This window comes from Spermophilus citellus (genome assembly GCF_964194105.1).
Source record: "Spermophilus citellus genome assembly, chromosome: 8".
In the NCBI taxonomy this organism is placed as follows: Eukaryota; Metazoa; Chordata; class Mammalia; order Rodentia; family Sciuridae; genus Spermophilus; species Spermophilus citellus.
In genome coordinates this window covers 107792587-107804556 of record NC_138189.1, presented here as the reverse complement: position 1 = coordinate 107804556, position 11970 = coordinate 107792587, and the positions used below count along the sequence as shown (strand labels likewise).

The following is an 11970-nucleotide window of genomic DNA, read 5'->3' as shown; positions in this document are numbered from 1 at the left end:
TCCTCCTGCTTTGGCCTTCTGTGGACTGGGATTACAGGCATGCGCCACCACACCCAGCTACTTATTAATTAATTTATTTTGCAATGCTGGGGATTGAACCTAGGGCCTTAAAGCTTAAGCTAGGACTGGTAAAGTTCTGGGATACACTTATAAAGTAACGACTGGAACCAAAGATGACTATGAGGTTTCTGAGTTGGATGACTGGGCAGAAGAGAGTAATACCACCCAGGAGGAGGAACACAGGAAGGAAAGAGGTTCCTGAGGAAAGATGGTAGCTGGTTTTAAACACTTGAGCTGTGCAGAGAGTCTTGAAGAGGAGCTGTCCAGCAGAACCCTGACTACAGGGGATGCTCTATAAACAAATTGAACCTCTCAGCAGCTCCTTATACTTCCTAAATTCACACACCTCTGTGCTACATTACAGTCCTCTAGAAGATGTCAACAACAGCTGCCCCTTAGGGGGGAAAAAAGTAGCTGGGCATGGGAGGCTGAGGCAGGAGGCTCTCAAGTTCAAAGCCAGCCTCAGCAACTTAGTGAGGCCCTAAACAACTCAGTGAGACCCTGTTTCTAAATAAAATATTTTTAAAGGCTGAAAATGTGGCTCAGTGGTTAAGTACCCCTGGGTTCAATCCCCAGTACCCCCCCAAATTTTTAAAAACAACAACAACAACAACAAGGTGTGCTTTGTCTAACACTCAGGGAGTCAAATCCCTGAAGGTGAGCCTAGGTGTCTGAATTTTTCTTTTAAAGCTCTGAAGGTGATTTCAATCTACAGGGAGTGGAAAAGTAGTAGCCTATTAGAACCAAAGGCAATCACACTTTCCTTGAGAGCCTAAGAGCCTGACCTGGCAGCAAAAGGGCCATCTTATTTGGACAGGCAGGTGACCTCTTACTACATCAGTACATCAGGACTATTATCCAACCTCTTTCCTTTTTAGGGTCCCCAAGTTTTCACTTAAGGACCAATAATCATTTACCAAGGAAACCACTGCACATAAGAATGAGCAGACTTATGAACCTCCAGCTCCAGATGTTGGACTAAGTAGATGTTATCTCTCAGAATAGTTCAGAGATCTTTTTGCCCCCATAAACTACCTTCCAGTGAAATCATCTGGACACCTTATTCTAATCTTACCAGGCACAGTCCAGACACAACCATCATCCTCATGCAAAGCCAACTTCACTCAGACATCAGAAGCCCTGGAGGATCATGTGGGGTATGTCCCTTAACTCAGTGTTCCTCTATTAGCTTTCCATGTGGGCCTCACAGCCTTTCCAAGGGTCTTGAAAAGTTCAGTCTCCCCTTACCCTTGGGACACCTACAGGGTAGCTGTGTAGTATAGCACATATATTTTTACTATTGTTTGAGCCTCAGTTCTATCTGATGATGCCACAAGAAATTTCTCAGCTTAGCCCCAAATTCATCTCCTTAAACAAAATTTTCTAAAAAGTGGTTTACTGAGAAATCCTTCAAGACTAGGAGGAACTCACAATTTATTAGCAAAGTAATTTCTTTAAAGGCTGAATCCCATCCATATTAACCTTTCCTGTTGGATGCTTAAACAGGATTAGTCGGGTGGAGGAATACAGAGGCACCCTGGGATGGTTAGAGACTTGAGGTACTCAAGACAAAGGCCTGGGCTCATCCAGGGTTGACTAACATTTCCAAGATCAGTTCATCTTTGGGAAAAAAAAAAAAAAAACAAAGCAAAAGTAAAACCCAACACTTCCAGGAAGTATAGGTAGCTCTGTTTTTCAGAATGAAAGTCCATGCTTTAGGAGAGAATGTGCTGTCCATCCACAAACAAGTCACTCTTATCCACTGCACCATGCTCAAAGAAATAGTCTAACTGCAGTTATTAGAGCAAATTACCATAGACTGGTGACTTTATAAGTAACAGATTTCTTTTTCATCATTCTCTTCAAGAGGCCCCTGATCCTGGTTATGTCCTTCCTTGGTGGGTTCATGGAGAGAGAGACAGAGAAGAAGAACGGACATCTTAACTCTCTTTTTTTATAAGGGCATTATTGCTATCATGGGGGCTTCAACCTCATGACTCATTTAAACCTAGTTACCTAAATGTCCCATCTCCAAATACCACAGCATTTGAGATTCAGGTTTCCATGTGTAAACTGGGGATGGGGGCACAAATACTAACTTTGTCATACTAGAGCACATCTTATGCTAGAAACATCAAGATTAGCAACACAGGCCAATTCTATTAAGCATGTATGCCTTTAGAAAAGACACGATTCACACCTGTTCAAGTAAGATAAATCCTTCAAAAGAGGAAGCTGCAGAATTCCATCTTGGTGTGTGTAAAGGGGCTAACTCACTGAGACAGGTCTTCTTTGGGAAATCCATTTCACATGAGGTCTGAGGCATGGATAAGATTAAGGAGGAAAGAGCATTTGAACTCTTCATCCCATAAGGTACTATAGGTACAGCTTATTAAGGAAGAGCACTGAGAAGGGGTGAGAGAAAATAATAGATCTAAGACTACAAGCTATAGCCTGTGTGGCACATGGATAGTCAGAGACACCACGCATAAGTTTCCTTTTTTCTTCAAAGTAAACCAAAGAGTTTTCTCACTGTGTCAAGGTTATACAATATACTGCAGGGGTGGTGAGTGAATGCACTCTAAGAATCGTTCTGGAGCCTCACTATAGCACACCTTCAAATGTAATTCATTGGTTCTCTTTCCATGACAGATTTGATAATGGAATCAACATCTTTAAGACTTTTCTCTGTCCCATAGGAGTAAGCCCCATCTTATTCTTGTTTTAATGCTTTCCTGACCCTACATTCCTCCCTAGAACTTAGCAGAATGTCTTATATACCTGAGGCTCAAAACACTATGTTGAGACTCAAAATTTCAAAATATTCAATCAAGGAAGCAGAGTAATGAAAACATTAACAGAAATTAATTGAGAAGGCTAAGGTTGTAGCTCAGTGGTAGAGCACTTGCCTAGCATGTGTGAGGCACTGGGTTCAACTTTCAGCATCACATATAAAAAAATGAATAAAATAAAGGTTCGTCAACAACTCAAAATATATACATTTTAAAAAAGAAATTAATTGAGGACTAAATAGGTGTGAAATACTCTTGAGAGTCATTTTCTTATACTCTAACCAAGGGACTAGGGAGGGGAGCATTGAGGGGGCACTTCTCTGCACTCTTATCTCTCAGTGGTGATTAAATCCAGCTAGCCTTCCATATCTAGGGATTCCTCATCTTTGGATTTCACTAATTATAGATTGGAAATTGCATATCAATAGATAGTCTGTAGTGATCATTACAGACTTTTTTCTTGTCATTATTCCCTAAGCAGTGAAGTATAACTATTTACATTGTATTAGTTATGATAAGTTTTCTAGAGATGGTATTTAAATATATAGGAGGATGTATGTAAGATATACGCAAAAACTGTACTACTTCATATAAGAGACTTGCTTATTGATTTTGGCATCTACAGTGGTACCAGAGTTAATCCCTTATGGATACTGAAGGGCAACCATACCTCTCTCATAATAGATTTCAGTTTCTTGTATAGCTGGTATCCTAATATTTTATTAGTTAACAGAAATGCTATTCTAGGGCTGGGTGGGCTGTAGCTAAGTAATAGAGCATTTGTTTTACGTGCACAAGACCCTGGGTTCCAATCCCAACTCTGGAGGAAAAAAAAAAAGTAAAAGCAAATAAAGGAGGAGCCGAGAAATGGTATGATATTAGTAAGGCTCCCTCCTCCCTAGCGATTTGCTTTTTGCACATAACTCTAGTTATAATGTAAAGTGTAAGAAACATAAGAAACCCCACTACAACTGCATTTAATTGGGAAAGGCCTATAATTCTAGTAGAGATGGATTGGCTAGTTGAACTATGGTTTATCTGTACTAGTAGTTCTCAAACTTTTTGGATTCAAGACCCCTTTATGTTTTTAAAAATGGCTGCAGGCCCTGAGGAGCTTCTGCTTATGTGATTTATTTTGATGTCTATTTACCATATAAGAATTAAAAGAGAAATACATAAGTACAGATTGCTTTTGCCACATCATGTAGTTTGAGGAACCCCAGGACACCCATAATGAGGACCAAATGTCTAAGCATTATGAAATAGTTTCGGCCTGTGAGCCTTTGGCCTCTGAGGAACTGCAAGAAGTCCATGGACCAAATTTGAGGACCCTTGATCTCTATAATAGAATACCATGTGACAAAAGTATTTTTATTGTATAAAATATTCACTGACATTGAAAGTATTTTAAAGAAAACCAACCACAAAATAGTATGGACATTATTGTACAATTTGAAGCATATAAAAAGTTAATATTCTAATATATTGCAAGTATAGATCTTTAGATGATGAAAATACAAGTTTTTCTTTTTTTTTTGTTTTGTTTTCTGCATTGAGTTTTTAAAATGTAACCAGATGTACACACATTTAGCAAACATATACATATTGATTATTGGTAGTCACCTATATTGGTCCTTCCCAGACCACAAAATTTCAGCTTAGCATTTTTAGGAAAGATATCACCAAAACAAATTACCAATGATAAAGTATTAGTATTTTTCTTTATTTCTTGGTGGTGGGGATGGAACCCAGGGATTTTGCCCACTGCATTCTACCATTGAGCTACTCTCCCAGCCACAATAAGGTACTGGTTCTGCACAGCTTTAAGCGTCCTTGCCTCCCAGAGACAATAGAAGTACCCCTAGGGAGCTTGCTAGAACCATGGACTCCCCAGTCCCACTCAAGACCTCCTTAATCAGAGCCTGCCTTGAGACCAGGTGATTTGTGTGCATAGCAGGTTTGAGAAACCCTGGCAGCACATTAGAATGACCTGGGAATTTTTTTAAAAAATGTGGGAGGGGAGGAGGCATTGAGAAGGCTGCATTTTCTTTTATTACTTTCAGGTGATTCTTATCTGCATTTAGGACTGAGAAATGCTGCTCTAACACCAGGGCCTGGCTTCAACCTTGAAAAAAGAGCAAGGCTGTCACCTCCAAACTCTACCCTGCTTTGATGCAGTGCCCCCACCCTCCACCTCTGCAACATGTGGGGACCTCCTACCCAAGTTCCAGATCCCAGAAATTTCACAGGGACAGATGAACTGAATGGAGGAAAACAGCTGCCATCTTAGTCCATTCAAACAAAATAGCACAGACCACGTAATTTATAAACCGAAATACATGGCTCACGATTCTGAAGTCTGGGAAGTCCATGATCAAGGCACCTGCAGTTTGGGTGTCTGGTGAGGGCCTGTTCTTCAGGAAGAGAGCCTTCCATGAGACTTCCTCCTCCCTTGGTGGAAGGGGCAAACAAAGTCTCTTATACCCATACTTATCCCACCCTCAAGAAGGCTCCGCCCTTATGACCTCATCACTGCCCCAGAAGCCCCGCCTCTTAATACTATCACATTGAGGATTCAACCTATGTCAAATTCTAAAAAAGCAAGTCTCCAGTGCCTTCAAAATCAAGTTTGCAAATTCTTAGCTCAAAGGAAACTCTTATTGACCAACATTGGTGTTTTTAGAGGAATATGTTACGTTCCATTTGGTGTTTGAGGAGAGGCTTATGCTGAGGACTGAGATACGAATCAGGACTCCGGGGTCTTGGTTAACAGACCCTTTCTTTCCAGTGGAGCAGGTGTGACCCAGGAGGGGTGTGCAAACTGCTGTGCTAACACACTGACAGGTGACTTGAGGACACAGTGCCCCCTGTCTGGCAGATGAGCAGCTTTAGGCCATCACCACTGACTTCTAGAAACTGCATTTGAGTCTTGGGTCTTGGGGGGGGGGGGGTAAGGCCCAGCTTCCACCTGAACTGCATACACTTGCTGTGATGCCCCTGATGAAATTCCAGCAGCAAGATTAGAATGTCATTATTAATGAGAGCAAACTGCTCTGTCCCTTAATGTTCCAAACCAAGCCATGCTGTTTTCGGGAATGTGAAAAGTGGCAAAACACCCACCTGTCCTAAGCTACAGACTCTTAAATTTCTCCAAAGTGCACACACCTCTGGAGACTTGCTGTCCTGTTTTCTTTTTTTTTTAATTTCTTTCATATTCTTTTTTTTTATTGGTTGTTCACAACATTACAAAGCTCTTGACATATCATATTTCATACATTAGATTGAAGTGGGTTATGAACTCCCAATTTTACTCCAAATGCAGATTGCAGAATCACGTCGGTTACACATCCACAATTTTACATAATGCCCTATTAGTAATTGTTGTATTCTGCTACCTTTCCTATCCCCTACTATCCCCCCTCCCCTCCCCTCCCATCTTCTCTCTCTACCCCATCTACTGTAATTCATTTCTCTCCTTGTTTATTTTCCCATTCCCCTCACAACCTCTTATATGTAATTTTGTATAGCAATGAGGGTCTCCCTTCATTTCCATGCAAATAGGCTGGGGATGTAGCTCAGTTGGTAAAGTGCTTGCGTTGCATGCACAAGGCCCTGGGTTTGATTCCCAGCAAAAAGAAAAAAAAAGTTGTCTGCTGTCCTGTTTTCATCCCTAAGCAATCTCTCTTCCAACTCCAGCCAGGTGCAGTTTTACATGGTCGACACTAGAGGGCGAGCCACCAAAACATTTCTGTTCCAATCCGTTGCTCTGCCAAAACAAAAAAGTTCACTCTAGATTTAAAAGACAGCTTTCTCCCTGGCTTTGCCCAAGTCTAATGCCAGCAGCATTCATTGAAAAGCAACAGCGAAGCACTTTTTTTTTCCTTTTTGGCATCTTGGGGATTGAACCCACACCACTTGCAAGCTAGGCAAGTGCTCTGCCACTGAGCTAGGTCCCTGGCCATTTAGTTGCCATCTTGTTTACACACTACCATTTCTTTTCCAAATCCATTTAACACAGTGTAAAGCCATGAGCTAGCCTGCTCCTCCTTTAGATCTATGTTAGTTGGTGTCTTAGATGTGGGGGAATAAATTGCACTGACCCCTGTCAATCATAAGGGGTATACTAAGAGGGGCCTAATCAGGTGTCCTCTCATTGGTAGCAAGTTTACAAGAGATTCACTCAACTTGAACACTGCGGAGAAAACTGGAGTTAGTTCCTCAAACCAAAAACACCCTAAAAACTGTAGTTTTTATAAACTCCACCCTTGTAGCAAACTGTTCCAAGAAAAGAGAAAACCTGGGGAGTGTAAAGATGTTCAGAGTTTGGCTTCTCTCTTCCCTACTGCCCAACACAGGAACATCTGACTGCCTGATCCGTTGTCATACATTTTCCATAGTTTTACTGTGTCATCCTGATAAAGCCAATACTGGTTATTTCCTGGCAAATGTTGCGTCTCCTCCCTGCTCAAACATTGGGCTCCCCCTTGCTGAGAGGTGGCACCTAGAAACAGCCCCATGGCCACAGTAGAGTGTGCTGGCCACCAAATTCTGTTGGCCAGGGTTTATGGAGAGCTTCCAGCTCTTCCTTGGAGGTCTGAACAGTATTTCCCTAGAGAAGGAGGGCTTCGCAGAATAAATGACAAAGATTGCCCGGGAGGGCCTGCCAGGTCACTGGGCTCCAGTTCCTCATTGTTCAGCCCACCGGCTTCCCAGGGCTCTTGTCCAAGTGAGCCGGAAACAGACACAAGAAGCCCCACAAAACTGCAAAATTATTCCATTCCTGCCCACACAAACACGGGGGCACCAGTGAGTATACATTCTGCATAATAAGAAAATGCCAAGAGACACTTTTAAGAACCCCCTTGAGTGAAGAATGCCTGGGACCTTTGGCAGGACAAAGTTGAAAGTTGAGGTCTCTTCCCTCGGAGAAGAGTTTTTCAAGTACTTTGTGATGCAAAGTTCTAGTTTTAAATTCCTCAATCTCTTTTTTCAAAACCTAATCTTTTTATTTTACAGAAGCAGTAATGTTTGTCATAACCCAAAAATAGCAAAGAGAAATTTAGTAATCTTCCTGAAGTCTACCATCTACACACTGAAGAAATTTCCTACCAGTTTTTGATTTTTGTAGACAAAGCATCCTTTGACTTCTGAGCCATAATCCTTCTCTTTTGTTGGCCAGTTTGCAAGGAGCGAGGGCCATGGCCTCACATAGATGATCAGCAATGTCAAGGAACAGGGAGGGTCTTCTCCAGTCACCACTGAGAAGTTTCATTAAAATCAAAACACTTGTTTCAAATGTCTGGGGAAGTGAGACAAAATGTTTCTCGAACAAGTCTTGGAACCTACCGTCAGGATCTGAGAGTAAGATAAGAACCTTACAATTTTATTCCCATTTGATTTTTGAAAGTCAGCAGGGGAAAACAGTATTTCAATGTTATACCTGCCCTTTTTTTTTTTTTTTTTTTTTTGTTTAACAAGAAATTTCTTGAATTGGAAAGCATCTTATACTTCCATTTAAAAATAAAAAGTAATTACAATGACTTGGCCATTATACATTTTCATATGTAGACTGATGGCAACAATAGTTTAAAATCAAGCACTTAGTTTAACAAAAAAAAATGTACAACAGTTTTAAAAACAAGTTTTGCCAATGTTACTGGCAGACATGAAGAATGTATTTTTTTTCTTATTATGATAAAGTACTGCAGAGTAAACTTTGTTTTGTAACAACAACAAGAACGTCTTTCAAGGGTCTTAAAAACCCAGTGTTCTCTTGCCGTGATAATTTATAATGAAAAGAGAAGTTGATGTTTCTCAAATGGGTCAAGATTCCTGTTTCAAGGGGCTGTGAGCAATTATTTTCTTACAAAAAGATTAAAAATTTATCAGGTCCCTAAATGCTAAGTTCTACTGTGCATTAAATGTTCACGGGAACTTTTAAAAACACACACACATATTCCAGAACCGCTAAGGGCAAGGCCTGGGGATCTGTGTTTTACATGGTCCCCAGGAGACAACCTCAGGGACGGGAGAGCTCTCCTATTTACTGGGCTCTGCATCTGTCTCACATCAGATTGCATTTAGCAGCATGAAGGGACAGTTCCCTCCACAACCACAAAATTATTCCTCTCCCCTTCCCATCTAGAGACTGGCTCTGAGCAGAGCTTCTCAAAATCAAAGTGTGGTTCCCAGATAATAGCATCACTTGGGAAATTGTCAGAAATGCAAATACTAGAGTCCCATCCTGGGCCTACTATAAAAGAAAATTTGGGGAAGAGGTGAACACAGTCCTCTGTAGGTTTTTTGGTTTGGGGGGGGGGGGATGGACCCCGGGCCTTATGCCTGTGAGCTGCACCCTGAGCTCCACCCACAGCCCAGTCCTCTGTTTTGGTGAACCCTTCTGTTATTTTTGCTGCAAAGCAGAATCTGTGAACCCCTGGATTAGAGAATTTCACAGTTTTAAGAAAGAAATAATGAAGACATAATTCTACGTCAGGTAGAACCAAGTTTATTAATGACAGCCTTTATTACAATCACTCTCAAGTGTAAAAAATAAAGGGTGATTAATTAAAATTTAAAACTCACTTGGACTTGCTGTTTGGCCTTTCACTGGCTGTGCCAAAAGGGTGGGGATCTTGCCTGATTCTGAATAACTGGTCAGATGGAGTTCACTGGAGAATGAGGTAATAAAAAAGACAAAAGTGCCAATTGGAGAGCTCAAGTCTTCTCCATGTTGGAAGGACATTACAAAATGACAACCGTGGGATGGGCGAGAATGAAATAAGATACTCTTACATCCAGAATACGGACTGAACATCTCTACCTATACAGAGACACAGACACACACACATGCAGAGTCATACACACATCCAAATTGTGGAGACAAGATTTTAGAAGAATCTGTCCTTTCTCTAAGCAGACTGACACATTCATCAGCCACCACAATGCCACATGGGGCTCAAGTGGAAAACTGTGCTAAATTTCCACAAAGTATGCTAGCTGGCAGCCCATCTATGAGCTGACAAATGTGTCGCCATGGTAAAATAGGCTTGTGGTTTTCCCAGTGCTCCAACAGACCAAAGAACAACATCCGGGGGACACCAGCTGGATTAAAATCTGGGGGAGCAAAACTTGCCCTCCCATCTGAAGTGGAGGGTAGGGGTGGCAGCACCTGGAAGTGGTTTTCCTCTTTGTATCAAAGAACACTTGCCCTCTTCAATGCACTCCCCCTCCAAAGTATTTTTGTGCTTTTGTTACCATTTTGATGGTGAGAAAGCAAAAAGGACAGAGGAGCTCTGGCCATGCACTAACTTTTTAATCAAACTAAACTGCAAGGAGGAAGAAGGAAAAAAAAACCATTAGAAGCTTTTTGATTGTGACAACACTGTTTTGGAATTGGGTTTAATTCCACTCAGAGAGAAAGAAGCAGAAAGGTGCAGAGGATGGGGCACCAAAATTGGCAATGGAAGAGATGGTGGAGTCCATGAGCTTTGTGATGGCACAGCCCATCTCTTCCCAGTCGGGCTGGGACAACATGCCATGATCTCCCAACGCAGGGAACCTATGGCCTATTCTGAAATAAATGTGACCAATATTTTAAAAGGTCAGTAGGAAAGATGGCAGGAACAGGAGATGGATTTAGAATCACAGGTCATGCAGGTTAAGATCATACAAACAAAATTAATATTTGAGCCAAGTTAAAAAAAAACCACTTTAAAATTTAAGAGGGACTATATCATAGCCTTCACCTTTGGGAGACCAAGAAAAAAAAAAACAAGAATAATAACAAAAATCAAAACAAAACAACATAACCCAGAATATTCCAGAGTTTCCAAAGAATCCAACCACTAATTTGGTAGGGTGGGGTGAGGGAGTGTTTAATTAACACCTCTCATTAACCTCATTTTCTCCTTGGATGTCACTGATAAATAAAGCTCAGGCCTACTTAGAAAAAAGAGTGGTCCTGCTAAAATACGGCATTATGAAGTCTCCAAGGCTTGCTCGGTGCACACGGAATATACAACTTTCTTTATAAGAGATGCTCCAGGACGGACCACGAGTACCACCCACATTACCTGCTCAACTCGATCACAAACCCTCAACCCAAAGGCAAGCTGTCTTCCTCTTCAGACGACAGTGGCAACAGTTCCCTGAAATGTACACGGAGGGATGCCAAAACACCACTGCCCTCCAGGTAAGAAAGAGGCTGAGTTTGAGCAAAGATGTACTTCATTAGGCCATGGAACACAAGGCAGTCTCTCCAAGGTGGGACGAAAAGCAAGACTCTCTCTCTCAGTCCTCCAGTGACTGAAGTGGAGGACAGGGCTGTGTTCTCCACCGATTCATGTACCTCTGGGTACCCCACCCTGCCTTGATTTCCTTTTTGGTAAGCATCCATCCATCCATAAATTCATGGCTACAGTAGAGATTCACGGCGCAATGACTTTCGTTCTGGCTATCTTATAAAAAAAAAAAAATTTTTTTTTCTGTCAGTGAGCAGCATTATCCAGTTTTACACCCCCAACAAAAGAAACAAGTTCTTGGCAGCTCCATTAGGTGGGATTGCAGGATGCCTGTGTGACGAAGTGCACACAGCTTGCATATCAGTTCGGCACGCGGGAGGGTGATGAAGGCTGGGTCAGTCCAGTGTCTTGCAGCAGCTGTTGCAGGGGCTCTACCAGCTAGCCCTGACAGCTTCAATATCACTAACCAAATTCTGGGCCAGGCATATCCCAAAAATCTGAGGGAAAAAAAAAAAGCAAGTCAAACAGTGAAATTCTTAAATTCATTAAGCATTTCCTTGGCCCTGTGTTCATTTTTTCTTTTCTTTTTTCTTTTTTTTTTTTTTTTTTTTTTGTAATCTGATTGTTAAAAATTGATGCAAGGATGGTTCAATATACAGAAATCAATAAATGTTATCCACCACATCAACAGACTTAAAGATAAGAACCATATGATCATCTCAATAGACGCAGAAAAAGCATTCGACAAAGTACAGCATCCCTTTATGTTCAAAACATTAGAAAAACTAGGGATAACAGGAACTTACCTCAACATTGTAAAAGCTATCTATGCTAAGCCTCAGGCTAGCATCATTCTGAATGGAGAAAAATTGAAG

The 11970-nt window shown here is 41.4% G+C and overlaps 1 protein-coding gene across 2 annotated transcripts in view; it reads right to left on the bottom strand.

The window, feature by feature from the left end:
• Nucleotides 1-9354: 9354 nt before the first annotated feature.
• The window catches only part of TSPAN5 (tetraspanin 5), a 177682-nt gene continuing 175066 nt past the window's right edge, over nt 9355-11970 (bottom strand). For both annotated transcript variants that reach the window (XM_081303199.1, XM_081303200.1), the window contains one exon: nt 9355-11592. In XM_081303199.1, the coding sequence (XP_081159325.1) occupies nt 11527-11592 (66 nt within the window). In that variant the 3' untranslated portion in view covers nt 9355-11526. The remainder of the gene's footprint in view (nt 11593-11970) is intronic.